The sequence below is a fragment of the Notamacropus eugenii genome, chromosome 1, assembly GCF_028372415.1.
Source record: "Notamacropus eugenii isolate mMacEug1 chromosome 1, mMacEug1.pri_v2, whole genome shotgun sequence".
NCBI classification, from domain to species: Eukaryota; Metazoa; Chordata; class Mammalia; order Diprotodontia; family Macropodidae; genus Notamacropus; species Notamacropus eugenii.
The window spans coordinates 680,477,447-680,501,345 of record NC_092872.1 but is presented as its reverse complement, the minus strand read 5'-3'; the positions used below and the strand labels follow the sequence as shown (position 1 = coordinate 680,501,345).

The following is a 23,899-nucleotide window of genomic DNA, read 5'->3' as shown; positions in this document are numbered from 1 at the left end:
CATGTCATCATTTCTCTGATGGCTTGATCTTCGAAAACAAAGGACAAACACACAACAACAAAAACACACAACATAGGAAAAATCACTGCTTCTATCATTTTGCTATGTTATACTAGTTACAGTAATGAACCAGTTTAGGTTAATTGCAATCCTACTGTACTTGTATTTACAAATGGGGTACTTAATGGTCACCATTCAGAGCACAAGTCAATATGCTGTGAATAATTTTTCCTAATTTATCAAAATCTAACATAAATCTAAATCTTAAATTGCTCAGTTTTCAGTTTTTAATTTGCACACTACATGATTCCAGATTCTCTTCCACATCAGTAAGAACATCAAAATCAGCTAAATAGAGATCGGAGATAATGTAATGAAAAGTCTCGAAATTAATTTTAACTATCTAAGGAAGAAACAAGCACTTTTTCAAATAAAGATCAGATAGGGAAATGTTCCTTTTCTTAACTAAATGAGACCAAATTAGCACAAAATGTATTATTCACTACCAATTCATTACAAAACTTACTTTTCCCTGCTCAAAATCTAAACTTCAATGTTTTCATGTAATTTTTCATTTTTGTCAAGAAAACTTTTCAATTGGTTTCTTAAGGGCTTGGGAATAGTCTACAGCAAACCCTTTTAAGTAACATTACTTCTAATTCATCTAAGTAATTAAGTTCTAAGTAATTTACAAAAGAGCAAAGTGATAAAGTAAAACATTCTCCACAAATACAATTTTGCTTTTTCCCAAATTATTTGTTTTCTGATTTAAACAAGGTTCAGATTTAAACAAGAGAAAAGTTAATAACTGCACAAGTTGGTTCTCAGGCACCAAATATGTTTTTAAATTGATGAAAATATTTTACTTTTTCCAAATTTCATTCAAATACGCTCTTAAACACCCGTTTTGTTTTTTTTTTTTAACATTTTGAGATCCAAATTCTCTTTCTCCCTCTCCTGCCCTTTCCCTAAGACAAGCAATTTGATATAGGTTATACACATGCAATGATGAAAAACAAATTTCCATATTAGTTATATTATTAAAGAAAACACAGACAAAAAGTAGAAAATGCTATGCCTTGACCTGCATTCACATTTCATCAGTTCTTTCTCTAGAGGTTCATAGCATTTTTCATCATGAATCCTTCAGAACTGTTTTTCCATATTGTTGAGAATAGCTAAGTCATTTAGAATTGATCATCATACAATATTGCAACTGTGTACAATGGTCTCCTGGTTTTTCTCCCTCCCTTCTTCTCCCCTTCCCCATCCTGCCTTCCCTATTCCCAATCTAGGCAGAAATAAGAACACAGAGATGGGAATATACCAATTAGAAGTGTTTTTTTTTCTTTGCCAGGAAAGTTCTCACTTACTTCTTACCTACTCCAAAGATTTTCTTTCTCCAAATAATCTTTTCATTATCTTTCACTGAAAGTTTATTGGGAAGACTGGTTATTTAACATGAATTGAACAATGCTTGTTCTAATACCTGGGTAGTTAGCAGTAATTACACAAACCAGCAAGAGGCAGTATAAATCCTTTGTTCCCTTTATGTTCTGCAAAACAGCAGCAGATGGCTAGAATCTCACTGCAGATATTGCCTCTGGGGTGCTTGTGTTTCCAAAGAGGCAGTATTTGAGACAAGTGGTGGGATACTTGGTCAAAAATCTGGAAAGAAGCTGATAAAGAACGTAAATACTCATTTTAGTGAAATCACATAAGGGGGTGTGTTTTTTCCCTTCTTCTGAGAAAAAAAAAAAGATGCATTAATTTTTATCTGCCCAAATAAACCAAAAACTCATTTGTTTAGGGAATTAAAACTATTTTACTCTTTAGAATTTGAAAGGATTCATAATAAAAAACATCAAGTAGTAGGCAGGGTTTTTCAGTAGAGTAGATATAGGATGACCATTTAAATTGAGTTCAATAAGTACAGTTTTAGAAAAAACAATACTTCCTTGAATTTTTTTTCCTCAGTTTACCAATGGACACTAGAGATGGCTTTGCTTCAAAACAGATTGACAAATCTCATAATGACTAGTGACCCCTCCAAACAATGTTTGGTGATTATGTTAGATTTATATGATTATTTCATAGTGTAACATTGCCTACTCAAGCCTTGCATCAGATTTATAATGAAGAATATTCTCACTCCTGGAAATCAGGGATTTAGCATGGAAAGGAGGCCAAGACAATACATTAAAAACAAATGACCGGCAGACCATCAGGAAGATTAGCCTCTTGTTTATTTGCCTGCAGAAAATAAAGTGAAGGGGCTCAGAGTTTTATTTATTCAGGGGAGGAATCCCAATTGCAGTCATGTTATTCACCATGAAATAGAAGAGACCCTATGTTTCAACACAATGTTCTTCAGTCAAGCCCTTGAATTTGTGTCCTGAATCAGAGTGCCATGATATCCCTCAAGGAGACGGCCTGTCTGATTTCTGCTTAGAGTTTATGGTTTATGCCTAATGGAACATGCAGGCGCAGTTGAAAAACAGAAAAAGTACAAAAATATACAGAACACTGAAGTGTAACTGTTGATCTCTCAATTTAGAGTCCCAAAGTGCAGAACTCCAACTTTATTAACCCTCCTGGTTCCTCCTCTCTAGAAGTCTCCAAATAGTTCAACTCAACTCATGCACACTGGAAAGTTCTCAGAGATGAGGATCTGGAAAAAAAAATCCATCTGGGTCACTAAAATTGTTACATAAATTTTCTTTAGGTCATTGACTAGCCACTGTCAAGCCAACATGAAACACAGTCATTCCATCAACATTTATTTATCTCTTACTATGTTTCAGGCAAGCACTGGGGGTACAAAAAGAGGTAAAAGGAAGGCCCTGGCTTCAAAGACCTCCCAGTCTAAATTGGGGAGACAAAAAGCAGACAAATATGTACAAACAAACTATACATAGGAAAAATATGAAACAATAAACAAAAGGTGCTAGAATTGAGAGGAGTTGAGAAGTGCTTCCTGTAGAAGATGGGCTCTAGTTGAGATTTAAAGGAAATCAGGAAAGCCAGTTGGCAGAGATGAAGAGGGAGAGCCTTCCAGGCAGAGAAAATGCACAGTAGAGAGAGATAGAGTGCCTTGTTTTTGGAACTGAAAAGAGGCCAGTGTTATTAGATCAAAAAGGGTGTGTCAGTGGGTAAGATGAAAGAAGACTGGAAAAGTGGAGAGGGAGGGGCACAGAAGAGAGGAGAAAAATGCCCAAGTCCTTTTTTTGTAGCAATTAAGTCTTTTGTACCAATTGGGGAAGGAAAGAGGACAATGAAGGAAACCAACTGTTATAAATTGGGCCTACAATTCATGCAGGGATCAAACACAGCAAAAATGGCAAATATGGAGCAAAATGGAGTCAGTTATATCAATTATTAACAGACTACTCTTAGCTCATAAAAATCTACTTTTATTAAGACTTTGTGTTCTTCAATGTGCTCTGTCAAAAAAAGAACATTCTGAACATGTTACTTCCCACAATAAAGCCTAGGAATAGATTCAGTTTTTTTTTACTGAGTTTAAAATTCCCCAACTCTTCCTGGTATCTTTCACATGAATTGTTGACTAACTACACAGCATCTATTCTTTACCAATGGTGTTGATTTTCTATCATTATTTTGAAATTTTTAGTGATATATTTTGTTTTTACATTATGAATATTAACCAATTTCTTTCCATTCTTGAGAAGTTTCTTTTAACAAAAGAAAATAGTTCATTAAAATTAATAACTCAATGTCATTGTCTGAAAAGGATGGAATATTTCACATTGGTAGCCAACCTACTCCCCACTTATTAAAAGTTTAAGAGAAATCAGTTTTCTCTCCCTCCTATTCTCCATCTCATTGGAAAAAAAGGAAAAATGAAACAAATTTCTTATAACAACTACATGTAATCAAGCAAAACGAATAGTCTCAATGTCCATGTGCAAAAACACATCTTAAATCAACCACCTTTCTCTAATGGATAACAAGTTTCATCTTTAGTTCTCTGGAATCAAAATGGTCTCTCACATCAAAAGGGTTAAATGAGAAGTCTTATACTTATATTAAAAAGCAAGTACTATTATTTCACTGAAGTCTCCATATTTTTGGGAATTTATTTCCTCATTTCAAATACCACAGTACTAATGAATCATATTTTTATCCCATAGTTGATTCAGCCATTTTTCAGTTGGTTTATTTTCTTGTAAGTTTCTGGGTATTTGTTTACCATGAAAAGAATGAAGTAAATACTAGCATTTCAATATTATGAAAACAAACAATTGTGAGGGTTTGATAAACTGATGAAGAATGAAATAAGCAGATCCAAAGAAGAATTTATGAAGCAAATACTCTCTAAAAACAAACATCTTTGAAAGTGGTAACAAAATCAGTCCAGATATGGCAATTCTGCTGTTATCTAATCTCTCCTGTTCATTCTCTTGATATAACTGAATAATGTGTCTTATACAGACCACTTGAAGGAACTACATTGAATGACTTGAAGAAGAGATTTAGAATGATGAGATGGGAATACAGTGTTCTTCAAAAACTGAAAGACTGTCATGTGAGAGGGATTACACGTTCTTCTTGGTCCCAAAGAAGCAACAGGTGGAGTTTTCAAAGAAATATATTTGTGTGATATAAGGTTGAAGTTGGGCATATTATAGAGAGGATTCTTAGTCAGTTATCATATAGGTTGGAGATTGTCAGATGTCCTTTTCAGTACTTGAAGTCTGTGATTCAGTAAAGAATACCATTATCTAGTCTGATGAGACATTTTGGGATGTGAGTTCTTTCATCTGAAGTATCTTTCTTAATGTCATGTCATTGGAAGTTAAATCAATATGGAATCTATGGCATCTCAAGTCACTGTTTAATATGTTTAATAGCACAGTGCCAAGGATGGAGCCTTGAGTCACTGTACTACAGCCGTGTCTTCAAGTTGTCTTTTAGCCTTTGAGAATGTCTTTCCAAAAAAATCAAAGCTAGTTTGGAAGGACAAGATTAAGAGGAAGCTCAACATAGAGGGCCAAAGGGTTAAAGTGTTTAAGAAGCAAATATCTTGCCTCTAAGGAGACTCCTTAGGGCTGCTTTCATGTCTTGGTTTCTCAGGCTATAGAGGAAAGGATTGAGCATTGGAGTTACCACTGTGTATACCACAGAAGCCACAATGTCTTTGACGGGGAAAATAGATGGAGGACTTAAGTACACGCTGAAAACCGTACTGTAAAAGACACAGACCACAGAGAGGTGAGAGCCACAAGTAGAGAAGGCCTTTCTCCTGCCACCCCCTAAGGATGGCATCCTGAGGATGGCAGAGACAATGTAGATATAAGAAACTAGAGTGCATAGGAAGGGAATTGCCAAAACTGGACCACCAACAAAGAATACAATTAATTCATTTACATGAGTGGGAGAGCAAGAAACTTTCAACAGGGGACTAATGTCGCAAAAAAAATGGGCTATTTCCCCCACCACACAGAAGGAAAGTTTTGCCATGAACAAAGTGTGTAAAAGAGCATGAAGATTAGTGATCACCCAGCACACACTCACGAGAAGGACACAAAGCTGGGGGCGCATGGCTGTAGTATAATGGAGTGGGTGACAAATAGCCATGTAGCGATCGTATGCCATCACAGTAAGAAGGAAACTGTCCATGTCCCCAAATGTAAGAAAGAAATACATCTGTGTCAGGCACCCTGTATAGGAGATGGTGTGAATCTGTGTATGCAGATTATGTAGCATCTTCAAGACTGTACTGGAGGACAGACCAATGTCAGCAAAGGAGAGGGTAGCCAGGAAGAAATACATAGGAGTGTGGAGACGAGCTTCAGAGATGATAGCCAGGAAGATGAGCACATTCCCTGCCGTGGTGACCAGGTATATGCACAGAAATAATCCAAAGAAGAGGTGTTGGTGTTCTGGCCGCTGGGAGAGCCCCTGGAGAAAAAACTCAGAGACACTGGTCTGATTTCCTTGTCCCATGTCATTGACATATTAAGATAGCACAAGACAGAAGACCTAAGAAAATAAAGGAACATTCCTTAAATATATTACAGAGTGGAGTAGAAAGAACTAGCACAAAATTAGGATAACTAGATAACTATAGGAAATCCACTGATGCCTTCATGGCTGTTATTTTATCTCCTCACTTCTGCTCTGGGAGTTTCCTTGGTTAATGATTACTCTCTCCCTTTCTCCTAGTCTCTCAACAAATACTATCTATTTCCCATCTACAACAAATATTCTCAGAACTCCCTTTCCCTTAAAAATTCTTCTTTTCACTTCCTCAGACTGTAGCTCCTTATATCTCTTCTCTTTGTTCCTACTTCCTGAAAAGAGTAGGCTGAACTGACTACTTACACTCCTATCACCCTCTAATACCTTAAATAAAGTATCTAGACCCAACTGCAAGAAATGGTGCTGAGATTTGTACAAATCAATATGCTTTTCTCAAGCAGTTTGTAAATCAGTGTTATTTTTGCATGAATTCTACCTCAATGGAAGGAAGAAAAGATACTACTACAGCATAAATACTTTTACTATTATTTTATAAAAGGTACAGAGATGGTCGATTTGATCAATATTGGGAAAATATGATTGCTATGGAGAACAAAAATAGCCACTAAGGTTGAGTATGGCTGAAACCCTCCTAAAAAGCTAGATGGCACAATGAATACAGTGGTGAGCCTCGAGTCAGTGAGATCTGAGTTCAAATCAAGCCCCAAACATTTATCACCCTCTTGGCCACGGGCAAGTCATTTAACTGCTATCTGCTTATTTCCTCAACTGTAAAATAGGAATATTTCTAGCTTTTAATTCCAATGGTTTTTTTGAGCATTAAATAAGATGTGATTTGTAAAGATCTGAGCACAGTGCCTGGCATGTAGCGGGTGCCCAATAAATTCTTTTTTCCCTTTTCTTCTTCCCTTCTTCTTTCCCTCCTGTTTTCCTTCTTTCTACCTTTCCTTCCTCCCCAGAGCCATTTCTAATGAAGGGAAGCTGTAATGGCTGTTAAACATGTTTTAATAAACTAGAAAACCTTAAAAGATAGAGAGTTTAAGAAAATATTTCTAAAAATGCAATATGCAATTAAGATACATTCTAATTATGGCTTCTTTGGAAATTATTTTCTTTTTAAGTTCCTTAGGGTACCATCAGGTTAGATGTTTGTCCAATATGACACAACTCTGACAACATTTGCATCTTACACTTCCCAACATAAGATCCACACACATTTCTTACATTCATTTTTTTTGTTAGAAATTAATAATATATGCATTAAATTAGACTCCAACTTCATTACAACTGTGCGTGTTCGAATGCTTTGGTGTTTGAAAAGAGAAGCAACAAAGTACAGCAGACAGAGGACTTGTCTTGGGGTTAATGAGACTGAAGTGTAAACCCTGTCTCTGACATATACTGGCCATGTGAATTAGATACCTGCTTTAGCCTTGCAGTATTCCAGATAACACTCTTTTAACAGTACAGTAGCTAGAACTCCCTTTATGGATGAAAACTCAGATCTCGACTAAAATTAAAAATGTATTTTATAAAACACTCAATTTGCACTATTTCTACCTTACTACAAGCTCATATTACCACTCATTTGGATTATTATACTTGCCTTTTCACTATTCCCCTTAATCCATCCTTTATAGCTCTTCTCCTACACTAAAAATCCAGCAATGACTCCTTAATACCTGAGGGATTAAGTTCATGTTTTTAATCTAACATTCAAGACCTGACATTGTATTGTGCTATATTACATTTCTAGCTCTAACTCATGCTAATCGCTTTGGGCAAGTCACTTAACCTTTATCTACCTCAGTTTCCTCATCTGTAAAATGAGCATTATAATGAGAGCGCCCGCATCCCAGAGTTGTGAGAATAAAATGAGGTAATATTCATAAAAACTCAGCAAACCATAAATTACTATGTAATTGATGTTTCTTATTGTGATGGCACGTGTTACAGTCAGGACTACTGGCCATCTCTGTATTAGTTCTCTACTTGAATTTTAATATGTCTTTGTTCAGCTTTTTTCTTATATCTGCAACTCCCTCACTTCCATCTGCCAGTTGAATTTTTATTCCATCTCTGAATCTCAATAAAAATGTTTTCAGTCTGTAATGTCTTGGACTTTGCAGAGAACCCTTTTACACCTTGATTATATACCTGTCATGTACTAAATTTTTAAAAGTCTATTTGTGTAACAGAGGCAGTATGTTCATATGAGATAGAGAGCCCAATGCTCAAAGATCTAGATTCCACCCCCACCTCTGACACATATAGCCTGCGAGACCCTGGGAAGTCACTTAACCTCTAAGTGGCCACATACTCTCTAAGAGTATAATTGTCAGTGCAATTGTAAACCTACTGTAGTCAAGTTAAGACTACTCACTACTGTAGTCAGTGAGGCTATTCACTGGAACATCCCTTCACTGGTTAAATCTTAGGTTGGGAGAAAAAAAAGAATTGCATAACAAAGAAACAGACAAAATACTAGATTTTTTTTCCATCCTCTACCTCGATATTTTTGTTGTTGTTGCTGTTGTTGATTTCAGATGTAAAGAAAGTATCACTGAGTGGATAATTCTTCTGCCACCCTTCCTATGCTCCAGATGATAGGAAGTCGAAGGTTGGTTTGGAGGAACTGGGGAACCCGTTTGCCTCTGTGTGTTCTACAGGCTATAGATCTCTCGATTAGGCAAGTGACTTGCAAGGAAAAGTCTATGTCTTCAGTCTTGGAATTGAGAAGCACAAATGTGGGACTATGGAGCCCCACAATGAGCTGGAGTGAATTGAGGAACAAATTTGTGGGTCCCAAGTTCAATCTCTCTCCCCTCTCTCTGCCCTCCCTGCCCCATCCCCAGCAGATCAGAGCTCTTGTCTTCTTAACTGGCACTGTGACAATCTCTGGGAAAATAGTCCCCACAGATTTGTTAGGGAAGACAAATAATTTTCTGACCATCTATATCCTCTCCAGACCTTTCCCTCCTGGGGAAGATGGGAGGATCCCCAGGATGAAGTCCCACATTTTTAGGTTCTGAACTCCTCAGAGCAAGCCTTTAATCATCCATTATCTTGGAGGATTCTTCCTATGACACTTGGAGTAGGGGACAGGAGAAGGCAGTGTTCTCAGAGCTGGACCCTGTAGCTTCTGACTAGATCTTTTTCCTGAACAGAATCCTTATCTCCATAACTTTCTTGTTTCTAGGGGATTTTAGCTATTTGATCCATATTGTCTCTCCCAGGTCTTCTTTCACCATACTCTATACCTGGAACCTGGAATGACAGAGCAAAACCATTTGAGCACTTGGCTAGAAGTCAAAAGTGTGCTAGACCCATGAGTAAGAAAAATAAAAATGGAATCATCCCTGCTGTAAAGATGTTTCCATTTTATCAAGGGAGAAAAAATTTCTATATCAATATGTGTAAATAAAATCAGTTAAACTAAATTTCAGGTCAGGATGAGGCACGAACCCTAGGAGCTATTCAGGGATCAGGAAAAGGCATCCTACAAACATCAAATCTGCTTAAACTCAGAGAATATAAATTTCTTTTTAAAATATTTTCACTGATATCTTCAGTTATTATATCACCTACACTTCTCAATGTATCATTCCCCCATTCTGCCCCGGGGAAACATTGTTTTTAATAAGAATAAGAAATAGGGAAAACAAGAGTTCAAAACTTTAAAAATTTTTTGACCTTCTAAACAATGTATAACATCCATATTGATTCATACCCAGCTCCCTGAGGACAAGTTCCTCCACTTTTACTTGACTTTGTTGATTGGTTCATCATGATGGTGACTGAGTCCATCACCTGCCTCATTCTTAAAACATTTCTAATGTGGTAGAATATTATATATAATATAATTATATAATATTATATTGTAATATTGTCAAGCTTCTGCAATTGTCATTACCATCGAGAAATTGGAGTCCCCTGTATGCCATGCTGAAACTTTAGTAGGTCTTTAGCAAAGCAAGAAACACACACACACACACATATGCATTTTAGTCAGTCAACTAGTATTTATTGTCCACTATGTTCAGAATACTATGCTAATGATCTGCTGATAGAACGAAAGGAAAAAGACAGATTCAACAGCTCACAGTCTAATGGGGAAACGGCATGCAATAACTACATGAAAATAGGATATATTCAGGATAAAAAAGGAAATAATAAACTGAGAAAGACACTAGAATTAAGAGAATTTGGGAAAGGTTTTCTAAGTAAAAGTTATATCAAACACATAACAACTAAGCCATTAAATAATACACTAGATTGCCTGCCACCACATATTGACTTACAAAACCACAATTTCATATTATCTGCCTTTTATTGTACTTTTATAAACTTTGTTATTTTTTCACAATTTCAATTTAGTTTAGTTCTTTCCATACTATAGCCCCAATACTCTGCTGGGGCAGCATGTTTGGCATCTTTGCTGTAGAAAGTAGAATTTTATCAGATATTTGAAAGACACCAGATTATCCAGGTGGTGGCAATGAACAGGGAGAGCATTCTTGGCAGGAGAGCCAACCATCAACAATGCATGGAGCTGAGAGATAGAGTTTCCTGTTCAAGAAAAACAAGAAGGTCAGTGTCTTTGCATCACAGAACATATGCTAATATATAAAGTATAAAAAAAGTGCATAAGGAATATAAAAGCTATATAAAAAAGACTTAAATGTAGGAGGGAGCAATGTTACAAAAGTCTTTTACTGCCAAACAGAAGATTTTGGATTTGGTCCTGGAGATAAAGAGCCACTGGAATTTATTGAATGGGGGAAGATGTGGTTGTGCCTATGCTTCAGGAAAATCACTTTGGTGGTTAATGCATATGTGGAGTCAATGAGAATGAAGAGTCAAGGATGACATGGAGCATGCAAGCTTAGGTGGAAATCAAAAGGGTGGTAGTCTGGACAACACTGGGAAAGCTTGAAAGAAGACGTTAACTTTCTGTATACAAGCAGGGTTCACATTTTAATTCAGTCCAGTTTAATAAGGATTTTTTAGGTGCCAATCATATGTAAAGCCCTGTGCTAGATGCTGAGGATAAAAGTACTAAATACAAACAATATTTCCTCTGAGGGAACTGGAGAGATTGGAACAGCAAGTGGTAGGGAAATCGACTCTATCTTGTGACTGAATTCTTTAGCTAATTTAGTTTCATTTCTACCCAATTACGGGTTTAGTTCATAACGTCTATATCTCTTGTGAGAAAATTTATGGGAATTGTGAGAGGACTTTGTTGCATTGTTTGAGCCTAACTCTGCATCGCTGGGAATCTATTCTTCCTCTACCTATTGCTTAGAGACTCTTAACTAAGGAATTAGTTTATGCTGAGCAGAAACCCAGTCAAATCTGAAGATTGATTCAAGGAAATTTCTCACAATTATGTATCTCAAGAATCCAACATGATTTATCTGAAAACTGAACCCATGAAGATCAACCAGTTATTGCTTCCATGTTCCTTTGACTGAATATAGACATTCAGGGAGAGTGGAACATCTTTTTTTTTTTTAATTTCAGGGAATTGTTCCTGTTTGTTCTCCCTCTCCCAACTTGGAAAGTTAATAATCTTTCCTTCAATTAGAAATCAAATTACCCGATTTTGTATACTGGTGAATTGTTTTTTTTTTAATTAATTGGTCCTATTTGATTAGTTGTGTTTAATGTATAAAAGTCTATCTCACCTGTATTTGGGTCCAAGCCCTAAGCTGAGAAGCTTTGTTCTTGATTTATCCTGCAATTTGCATGGATTACTTAATAAATGGATATGCTCAGAAGTTTAAATCTTTGTTTCCTCAACCATTTCATCTTTCACCCATCACACCTCCTCTCCAACAGTTTTCATAATATTTTTTAAGGTACAGGATAAATAAAGGAATCTGAAAATGCAACATTCAACCAACAAGTAAATGCAGTATAATTTAATGATGGAGGAAACGTAAGCAATTAGAAGGATCAGAAACAGTTTTCTGTGGGAAATGGTATATGAATTGAATCTGGAAGAAAGCTATCAATTTTAAGATCCAGAAGTGAGGAAGGAATTCATTCCAGACATGTGGGACAGCCTGAACAAAAGCACAGAAATGGGAGATAGAATATTCACTATAGAAAACCTATTCCTGAGACATCAGTTGGGCGAATTTGGCTGGCAAATAGAGGGCCAAAGAGAGAAATGTGAACTAAGGCTGGAAAGGTAGTTTAATTATGATATTGTTAAAGGAGGGCTCAGAAACTCAGCTAGTCCCATGCTTGTCCTAGCACTTATGGAATACCATCCTACTAAGTAGACATGATATGGAAGTGCTAAATTTTCTATGGCCAATGAGTAGTGGACTACTTACTATGTTTCAGCTCTGCTTATTTCTGGGTGGCTTCATCAATCTATGAGGTATAGTTAGTTTATCTGGACTTTCTCAGAATTTACTTGGGGCCCCCATGCTGGCAACAAAATTCTGCTTCTCCTTGAGCTGGTTATATCAGACCTAGTTCTAGTGCTGTGGCCTTTGCATAATGAACAGCATATGTCCATAGAAATGGATAGAACACAAAGAATTATGTAGTGCTTTAATTCTGACATAAAACAATGAAAATATATATTTTTTAATTTATGTAAGATGGTTGATGAGGTGAGACCCAAAGTCAATTGATGCTCAGCCTTAATCAACTTGAAGAGATTGATCCCTAAAAGCAGTCATCTGAAGGGCACCTCCCAGGAAGGTAGATTTCTGCATAGCCATTTTGCTGATTGAACTTCAGAGATTGGGGCTTCTTCTCAATGACTGGTTGGTTGAAGATTAAGAGGAATGACTCTCATGAGCAAAATCTCCCCTTCTGTAGTTTATATGTAAGAGTGCTGTGAAACTACTCATCACTTTCTTCCTGTTTTCCCTCAAGATTTTACTCTCTTGGAGTTCCAGATGAAAGTATATCAAAGGTTGGAGGGGAAAGAATTTCTTTTTTTTCCCTGGAGTCCCAAGTCCTGCTTGCCTTCATGTACCTTTCTGGTTTTTTTTTTTTTGTTTGTTTTTTTGTTTGTTTTTTTTTTTTATCTCAGATTGTCTGAGACAGACACTGATAATGGGTTTTTCCACTATTGAATTATCTCACAAGAAATTCTAATTTACCTATGTAATTTAGATACGTAGGATGATATAGTGCAGAGGTGTCTAATGTGACAACAGGTGGCCCCCAAATAGCTTCTAGATGAAACATATTAAAATGTAACTGGAAAATATTTAGGAAAATAAACAAAAATGCAATTCAACAGATAACATTAATGTGTAGTTTTGTAGGTCTATATGAGGTCAACAGGGATCAATTTCTTTTTGAGTTTTATACCACTGGTGTAATATATACAAAGCTGGCATGAGGGCAGGAAGGACTTATCTTAATTTGCCATTATGGTATACTGACAATGTGGGCAAATCACTTAGCCCTTCAGTTCTACAGGCAACTTTCTAAGGCAGTTGCAGAAGGGGTGTTGATTTTTATTGAATGAGAGAGTTCCTCTAATACAGTTGTCTTAAATTATTAATTTTCATTAATTTAATAAATTATTACATTAATTTACTTAACGTTATTAAATTATAAATTATTTATAAATAAATACAAATAAATCTATAAATAAACCTATAAATAAATTTATAGGTTCGGTTAAAAAAAACCCTAACAAAACTCTTGAGAAAAATACAAGATACTATGAAATGTGTAATCTTCTGAAAATGGTAATTGTCAAATGAATAACAGAAAAGAGAAGTTGTCTTAAAGGAATGGTTCTCCTTCAGATGGATTTCAAATTCTCTGTCCACATCTTACATTGCTTGACCTTGAAAGCTCAGGACCATGTAGATAAATGCTTGGTTGCTCAGTTTTGCCAGGAAAAGAAAGGAAAATTCACTCAATTCTGGGAAAGATACAGGTCAGTAGGGCCTGGTATACAAAGTGACAAAATAGTGAAAATGTTTTCTGAAGAGATATTATATGCTTCAATTTAATCTGTAGGGATCAAATGTTGGAGAAAGAAGGCTTTTTGATTCCTCAGGATATAACATGGGCAGCACCTCCTGGAAATGCATTGAGAACCCACTGAAATGGCTTGCCATTTCCTGGAGTGATAGAGTCCAGTTCTTCCAAGTCAGAAAGCTCAAATATTCTTTCTATCAGAATTGGAAAAAGCACCTTGTGAGCATGAGACTCAGGTCTACCTGAAGCTAAAGGAGAAATTTTTAACTCTTCTCCATTACTTGTCAGTCCAGGGTCAAAGCCATTTCCAAAGGAGAGAGGGGGTTTCCCAGTATGAGTAAATAATGACTCACAGATTGTTCTCTAGACGCCCAAAGCAGGAAGAGAGATTCCTAGAGGCCAGAAAACTCAGAGGTGGGTTCATGGAGGAGGTGTGCCTTATTCTCACTTTGAATGTTGGCTAAGATTTTAAAAAGCTAAGGGACCAGATGAGGGCATTCAAGGCTGAAGGAAGAGCTTAAGAAAAGGAAAGGAAGCCAGCATGGCAATTATATCTTCCCAAGGTTTGAGATAAATGCTAACACCCAGAGAAAGAAAGTGAATATTAAAATTTTAACTAATATTTGTCATGGAGTACCCATAATCCACATGTATTAGGGATGGGACAAGAAGAGAAGAACCAATGTAAGAGAGAGTTATTTCTAGGAACAATCTTCCCCTTCCTCTCCCTATGTCCCAAGGTCTGAGACACTGACTGATTTTCTTAGGTCCTTGGAATTGAAAAGATTCCCAGGAAGTAGTCTAATCTTTTTGCTCATTATTTTCTCCAGGGCCTCGTAAATGTGCATCCCCTTATGGTACAACCCCAGGGCTCATAATGGAAGCAATCATAGTTTTTAGACATCTTCATTTGGTGACTACACAGATAATTCAAGGTCCTGGGTCAACTTTCCCTAATTTCACATTTCCATGTGATCCCCACCAAAACATTCTGGGTCTATTTCGTCCATGCTCTCCCTTTCATGTGCTTCACCCTCTCATAGTCTGAGGGGATAACAAGCTATAATCATGGAAACTGTGGAATCAGAGACTCAGAATTCAATTAAACTTGACAAATATATATATTAATTTACCATTATTAAAATATTGCCTTACAGAGATTCTGGTCCAAGCTTCCATTCAGAGCTACAACTTGTTTATGTCTAGTCAATGGTCAAATAACCTCTCCTCTCTCTTCAAGTGACAGGGAGAGCAGCGCATCCCAAGGTAGTTCATTTCATTACTGGGAAAGTTCTAATAGTTACAGCAATCTTCATCACTTAGATAAGAATATTTCTGCTTTTAATTATTTGACCTAGTTCTTCCTTCTACAGAAACAGCAAGCATTTATGGGCCCTTTTTTATATGCAATCTTTTGAATATTCTCTGAAAACAGAATTAATGTTCTACACATATCTTCTTTTCCCTAGTCTGCACATGATCAATTACTCTGTGGTTGTTGTAGGATATAGTTCAGTGCTGAAACTTTGCTCTTACAGATTATCCTTACTGTGGTGTAACAGCTAATAACATCTTATTGTGTCACAGTGATCCCAGACATGACTGATCTGCCATGCTATCTGCTTTTCAGAGTTGAAGCTTCAACCTAGCTAAAGCTAAAAATTTAATAATGTCAGCATTGACACAGTACTTTAATGTTTACAAAGTGCTTTACAAATATGATATCATTTCTTATCTTTACAAGAACCCTGGGAAGTTCATGCATCCTTCCCATTTTACAGATGAGCTAACTGAGACAGACAGAAATTAATTGACTTGCCCAGCTTAGGATGGTCTGGAGCCAGATTCAATACAATTTTTCCCAACTCCAAGTCCAGAATTCTGTTCACTTCACAGCCTCTAAGAACTGTAATAATTAGTAGAGGAACCACCTTGACTAGTAATGGCCTCTTCTCATTCCAAAGAAAAATTTTCTGAACTCCCTAAAAATAATAAGAAAAATAAAAGTATATTTTTAGAATTTGAAGTTTAATTATTTTCTACTTAATGCAATGATATTGAAGTTTTGTGTGAAGACAGAATGAACTCTCCAGTTTATAAAAACATGACTCGGAAGAGAAGACATAAGATTTGTCAAACTGGCATTTAGCTTCCTAGGGTCTGGCATCATCAAATGTCATTGTTTAGCAGAACTATTCCTGTTGGATCCTGTCCTGTTCACTAAACTTGATTCCTTCTCCCTTCCTTAATTAATAGGCATGCCAGTGACAAAAAATAATTGAGAAACATTACTTAACATAAATCGTGAGAACTTACATTACTGCTTGAGATGAGGTCATGGAACCCCAGTCCTCAGCAGAGAAAACTCATTTAGCAGAAACCCCTCAGTAGTAATAACCTTGAACCTCACTGAGGTGTGGCTGCATGGAACCCCAAAGCTCCCATCTCCAGAGTCACTAATTCCCTTTGCTTTTCACTCCTTCAGGGTCCTACATACAAATTACTTTCCTATGAAGACAATCATAAAAGATTATGATTCCTCAGTTTGGAAGATTTAGAAGGGAAAGATATGTCTATTAAATATCAAATACAGGAATATGGCCTTGTCCATTCAATGGCATGACATTAGAATTAATCGTTCCCCCTGAACCTCTTTACCATCAACTTAAGTTCAAAAGATGTAATTTAAGGACAACATAGATCCTTCTAAACACAAAGTAGGATGTTGTTAACAATCCGCACACAGATTCTTATCTTTTTTAAGTCATATAAATCTCTGGCGTTGTTTCTTCATCTAGAAAATGAAGATATAAATTGACCATTATTCTTAGCTCAAAAAACATTAATTTTATTACTTTGAACTATAAAAATCAGATTTTCAGTGTAGAAAGGTCATTCAGAGTTCCTTCCTAGTTTCCTTCCTAATTTAACTTATGCTTGATTACCAGTCAGCTCCTTCTACAATATTCACAACAAATGGCCATTTGGTTTCTGCTTGAAGACCTCCAGTATGGAGAACTTCCTGCTTTCTAAGGCATCATTATCCTACTTCTGGCAGATGCAACTTTTTGAAACTTTCTCCTTAGCTAAAACTTGCCTCTCTACAACTTCTGCTCATTGCTTTGGGTTTTGTCCTTTAAAACAGGGCTTCTTAAACTTTTTCTTCTTTTGACCCCTTTTCAAGTTTATGCAGCATTATTTGGTGTTGCATTGGTCTGAGGGCATGTATAGTGCAAAGTGTGCATGCTTTTTATTCAAAGCCAAGGTTACAGTGAAGTTTCATGTTGTAAAATGGGCAAGCACTACCAGAAACACCCTGGATTCATTATGCATTTGATTTTTTATTAATTTTTGGACACTGAGCATTTAGAAACCCTTAGTATTGCCAGACTTTTCACAACCACAGATGAAGTTGTAACCCACAGTTTAAAAAGAGCTGCCTAAGGCCAAGTCAAATGAGTCTTTCACTCTACAGACTTTCAGATATTTGGAAACAGGTGTCATGTTGGCTGAAAGTTTTTTTTTTCTAAATTTTAATCATATAGATTACACATTTTTTTTTACAGATTCTAACCTTCTCTGACTTTTTTTCCTTTACTAGTCTTCTCCCTCTCCTCTGGATATAGTCTAACTTGTCAATATCCTTCCTATAAGATACTAATTGTGCATAATATTCTGACCAAGGCAAAATAGTATGAACACATTGCTACTAATAATGGAGCCTAAGACAGAATTGTTTTTCATGATTATATTTACAGTCTCAACTCTTTCTGGTATTCTTCAAATGAATTTGCTGTCTAGGTACAAATATGTCTTGTATTTATACCATTTATTTTTAACTATTCTTTTTTTAAATTTTGTAAATCTATTTTCTTTTTATATTACAAATATTTCCAAATGATTTCTATTTCTTTAGAAGCCTTTTGTAAACAAGTAATTAAAATGAATAATACAGCAACTTCAACTGAAATCACACACAACATTTTATAACTAGATCACTCCTCCACCCCTGTATTTAAAAAACAAGTAACAGTAATTAATTTTCTTTCCTTCTCAGCCCCACTACATGGGTAAAAAGGAAAACATATTTATTACAACAAACATGAATAGTCAAAAGACACCTTCAATAATTATATATAAAAATATTTGTCCCCTTCTATGTCCTTCATCTGTCACCTCTCTGTAAGTGATAGCATGTTTCATCATCACAGTCAGCCCTCTGAAGTGATGAATGGTCATTATATTGATCATTGTTCTTACATATTTCTAAGTTTTTTCATTCTATAGTGTTATTGCATAAATTGTCCTCCTGATTCTTTTTCACTAAGCATTGGTTCACGAAAGTCTTAAAAATTGCTAATTGCTATAATATTGATATGAATACAAATTTTTCCTCTAGTTCTGCTCACTTCACTCTTACTTTTGTAGTGGACCCCTCCCCCCAGAAACTAAGGGGAAATATTAAGTAATCCTTTCTTATAAATGAATGTAATGGAATACTACTATGCTATAAGAAATAACAAAATGTATTGCTTCAGAAGAATATGAAAAGGTTTATATGAACTAATACTGCTGATTTTCTTTAATGTAAGAGCTACACTTTGAATTTCCCTCTATTAAAATTGGTCATTCTCATGAAAAAGAGCTTAAGATTTTTAATTGTATCGTTAAGTTCAGTATGAGTCACTTGAATGCCAAAAATGCTAATGATATCTTGGACTACATTAAAGGGGAAGAAGCCACAACAAGAGAGGTAATAGTTGTACTCTGACCCAATGAGAACACACCTGGAATACTGTCTTCTACTCTGGTCACTATATTTTAAGAAGAAAAGAAATGGGACATGTTGGTGAATATACAGAAAAGGATGAATAGAATGGGTGAGATAACTTGATAATGTGTCATATGTGGGCTGTTTAAAGGAACTATGTTGATTTCCTTGTAGAAGAGAGGATTTAGAAGGATGAAAGGGGCATCAACTAGTCTTGAAGAATAGAAAAGGGTTAAAGCTGTTTTTCTTGGGAGTTCCAAGAAAACTATTTTAGATCTGATGTCAGATTAAAGTTGGAAATGTTGTAGAGAGGAATCTTGGTCAGGTGCAGTTTGGTTCCCAAATAATCAGATGTCTTTTCTAGCTCTTTGATTCTGTGGTTTAGTGAGGAAGGCTTTAATTCTAACCTGCTGACTTATTTCAGGATGGCAGTTGTCATCTCAAGTATACCTCCTATTATCATGCCATGTATGAGTTTGATCAATATGGAATCTGTAACCATTCAGGTCTGTGTTAAAGAGGTTAAATAACACAGTGTTAAGGAAAAGAGTGGGGACCATTTTATTAGAGACTTGTCTCCAGATTTTCTTTTACTCATTGGGGAATATTTTTCAAAACAGACCAAATTGTATAAAAATTGATTATCTGAAATGAAAACTGAGGACAAAGTCACTGAGACATCTATGATTTAATTTGCAAAGCTAGCATTTACATATCAAACCAGGTCACCTGACTCCTCAGAGGTCAGAGACAAGGAGTGATTTACCAAGATGATTTTTATAACAAAAATGAGGAATAAAAAAATGACAAAAATTGTTTTGAATGTAATTCAATTTGAAAAGGCAGGTCAACTGATTTGTTAACTAGCTTTTTTAATCCTGCCCTGAAGTTGGTGCCTTTTGTAACCAGAATGTGTACTGAAAAACAGGAATTTGTGGTCCATGATTAGCAGTCATCCTCCATCTTCCTTAGCAGAATTCATTACACAAGTTAGACTGTAGTTAAAAAAAAAAAAGGGAATCTTGTCTATTAAGACTGGAAAGAGGAATTTAACCTGTTGCTAAACTTTCCCCAGTTGCCAGAAAGGGGAACTTAGCCTTTGGTCAACTTCCTCCTCATCCCTCTGCTTTTCTGCCGTAAAAGGAAACCTAGTTTTTTAAAGAGTAATGTATGGTTATTCTGTTTTGTCTTACTCTAAATTATCTGCTTCTAAATGATAAATCTTCTCAATCTATTTCCTATATATATAGGTAACCGAGACATAAGATATTATATTAATTATTAATTAATTATATTAAGATATTATATTAGTCTGGTTTAGCTGTTAGGGTTAGTTTTTCCTTAAAAAGGGAGCTTAATCCTGTAATCAAACTGAAAATAAATCAAAGTGATCACAAATTGCTGATTTCCTTTTCAGTTTAAAATTGAAAAGAAGAGATTGGGAGAAGGCTCAATAGAGAGTGTCAAGGGGTCAATGTAACTGAGAAGCAAATATCTTGCCTCTGAAGATACTCCCTAGGGCCACCTTCATGTCTTGGTTCCTCAGGCTATAGATGAAAGGATTGAGCATGGGAGTAACCACTGTGTATACCACAGAAGCCACAATGTCTTTGGTAGGGAAAGTAGATGAAGGGCAGAGATACACACTGAAAATTGTACCATAAAACATACAGACCACAGACAGGTGAGAGCCACAAGTAGAGAAGGCCTTTCTCCTGCCACCCCCTGAGGATGGCATCCTGAGGATGGCAGAGACAATGCATATATAAGAGACCAGAATGCATAAGAAGGGAACTGTCATAACTGGACCACCTGCAACAAAAACCATTAATTCATTTAGATGGGTGGAAGAGCAAGAAACTTTTAACAGGGGACTGATGTCACAGAAAAAGTGGGGTATTTCCCCTACCACACAGAAAGAAAGTTTTGCCATGAGCAAAGTGTGTAAGAGAGCATGGAGATTAGTGATCACCCAGCACACACTCACCAGAAGGACACAGAGCTGGGGGCTCATAGCTGTGGTATAATGGAGTGGGTGACAAATAGCCATGTAGCGATCATATGCCATCACAGCAAGCAGGAAGCTGTCCATGTCCCCAAATGAAAGAAAGAAATACAGCTGTGTCAGACACCCTGTATAGGAGATGGTGTGAAGCTGCATATGTAGGTTATGTAGCATCTTCAAGACTGTACTGGAGGACAGACCAATGTCAGCAAAGGAGAGGGTAGCCAGGAAGAAATACATAGGAGTATGGAGATGAGCTTCAGAGATGATGGCCAGGAAGATGAGCACATTCCCTGCCATGGTGACCAGGTACATGCACAGAAACAATCCAAAGAAGAGGTGTTGGTGTTCTGGCCACTGGGAGAGCCCTCGGAGAAAAAATTCAGAGACACTGGTCTGATTTCCATAGCCCATATCATTGACTTTTTAAGGGGTCACAAAACTAAAGACCTAAGAAAATAAAGGAACATTCCTTACATATATTACAGAGTGGAGTGGAAAGAGGTAGATTGAAAATAAGGATACTGGGTTCCATATAAAATCCACTGGTGCCTTCATGCCACTGATTCCATCCCCTCATATCTACTTTGGGAGCTCATTTGGGTGATCATTCCTCTCTCCTTTTCACCCTCAGTCTCTCTCCAAATACTGTTCTCCCACTGCTTATACCCATACTCAGAATTCCCTTACCCTTAAAAAAAAATCTCTTAGCTCCTACCTCCCTCAAGGTAATGTCCTTTATTTCTATTTTCTTTAACTGCTTGCCTCTTAAAAAGAGTAGACTAAGTTCACTATCTATACTCCTGTCTTTCTCTAGTCATTAAAATAAAATACTTTGTTGTGTTTGCACTTCATTCTCAAGGAGGATCATGACATCAAGATGATGATATGACTTGCAGTTGACTTTGATTTGAGTGAGGGAGGACCGTGCAAGGTCACCAACCTCACATACTTCTCCTGAGCCATCTAGGTCCAGTGGCCTGATATTCATCAGGAAGACTGGAGATGGTCCAGGACGCAATGTGAGACTTTGGCTCTTTCAGGCTAAGGCTTTTTATCACATTCTCACTTTGAGTGAGATACACCTATTCTATGAGTAGGCTTCTTTAAGAGTTACTCAAGGGATGGCCCTTTTAATAAAAAAAAAAAAAATCAAATTGGGAGTGGAAGACCATCTGGGTTCCTGGGTAAAAGAGAAACAATTACTATTTAGTAATGTTTACTAATTGAATAAAGTACCTAGACTCTACTACAAGGAATTGTACTCAGGTCCATGAATCAATAGGCCTTTCACAAGTATTAGATCAGTGCTGTTTTTGTATAAATATTTCTCTAATTCTATCTCAGAAGTCAACAAGAGCAAATACTGTAAAAATATAAGTAATTTTATTATTATCTTACAAAGGAAGAGAACAGGACTGCTCTCTTTTTCCAGTATTTATTATTGTTGTGAGCAGATAAATCAAGGAGCTGATGCAGAGTGAGGCTCAAGTCCTCCCAAAAAGGTTGATGACACAATAGGTAGATCAAAGAAGAGTCAGGAAGATCTGACACACCATCTGTGTAACTCTTGGCATGTCACTTAACTTATGTCTGTTTCATTTTCCTCAATTTAAAAATGAAGCTATTTTTAGAATCTACTTTCTAGGGTTATTGTGAAGATCAAAGTGATATATTTTTAAAGCATTTGGAACAGTTTCTAAAATATAGTAAGTACATGCTTAATAAATGTTTTCTTCCTTTACTTGAGTCCTTTTATCCCTGGTGCCCTTTCTGAAGAGGGGAAGCTCCAGTGGCAATCAAATACATCTTAATCAATTAGAAAACTTTAAGACACAGGAGTGAATAAAAATTTTAAAAAATATTCATTTAGGATGCATTACAGTTATGCCTCTTCTGGGTTTTGTTTTCTTGGAGAGTTCTTCAAGGCGTTCTCAGGCTAAACAATTTGTCCAGAGTGACACAGCTAGTATGCTTTATGGACGTAGTTTGCATCCAGTATCTTCTTACTTATGATTCACTATACTCCACATCCCTTTCTTAATAATCATAATGATAATAATAAAGATCAAGAAGCAAAACAAGAAAAACTAGAATGTACATAATTCTTACTTAGTGTCAGGCACTGTGCTAAGAGAAACAACATCATAGAGAGGGGAGAAAGCATGTCTTGGATATACCTTGCCTTAAAGTCAAGGAATCTAACTTGGGGTTCTGGTCCTGCCTCTGGTCATGTGACTCAAAGCACCCTCTTTGACCTTCCATTGCCTCTGGTAACACTCTAAGACTAGATGGTGAACATTTGCTCATCTCTCTCCTACCCAGAGTTCCTTACATTGAAGAAATTACAGAAAAGTTTTGCCAAGCACCTTGTAAGCATTATCTTCCCTGATGCTCACAGTAAGCCGTTGGGGGTAGATACCTTAAGAATTACTCTTCCCATTTTATAGATGAAGGGAACCAATACTGGAAAAAGTGAAATGATTTCTCCCTGGTTACACAAGTAGTAAATATTAGTGGAGGGAATTGTATCAAGGTCTCCTTTGAAGTCAAGTTCAAAACTCTTTCCACAATACTCAATTCTACCTCTAAGCCATTGCTCAGGCTATTTCTTCAGCTTGTAATGCTTTCTTCCTCCCCTCTGCCTGTCCAAACTTTAACTATCCTTAAAAGTTCAAACTCCATTCTGTCTTTTCCAAGAAACCTTACTTATGAGTCTGCAACATTAGTCAGAACCCCATCTCTGAACTCTGCTCATCTAGTGTTTATAATTCATATTTAGTACTTACTTTTTAGGGCCTTAAGGCTTAACTGCTAAAGAAACGGGTACTAGAGTTGGAGTCAGGGGGAGCTAGCTTCTAGGGAACATTGGCCCTAGCATTTTTTAGACTACTACATTAGCTAAAACTCTAGTGCTCCTGAATCCGGAAGAAACATGTTGTTTAGTCTTCAGTTCAACAGAGTTAATGGAATACCTAACAATAAGTACATCTCTCTTATGTGGCAATTTCATTCTCTCCCATAGCTTAATCTATATTATCTTTCCATATACATTTCCAAACTGACCAAAGGACAGCTCTATCTGGATTCCAACTGCCATCTCAACTTCAACATTTCCAGAAACAATGTTATCACCACCACAAAACTGA

General features: G+C 36.4%; 2 protein-coding genes across 2 annotated transcripts; both read right to left on the bottom strand.

Annotated features, from left to right (window-relative positions):
* Window positions 1–5,031: 5,031 nt before the first annotated feature.
* On the bottom strand, window positions 5,032–5,970 carry LOC140521157 (olfactory receptor 1N1-like). Its single transcript, XM_072635897.1, has one exon. It carries the CDS (start codon window positions 5,968–5,970, stop codon window positions 5,032–5,034), a length of 939 nt encoding a protein of 312 aa, XP_072491998.1.
* A 14,246-nt stretch (window positions 5,971–20,216) lies between these two features.
* Window positions 20,217–21,164, bottom strand: LOC140521153 (olfactory receptor 1N1-like). Its single transcript, XM_072635895.1, has one exon. The coding sequence runs from the start codon at window positions 21,162–21,164 to the stop codon at window positions 20,217–20,219; it is 948 nt and encodes a 315-aa protein (XP_072491996.1).
* Between the last annotated feature and the right edge of the window lie 2,735 nt (window positions 21,165–23,899).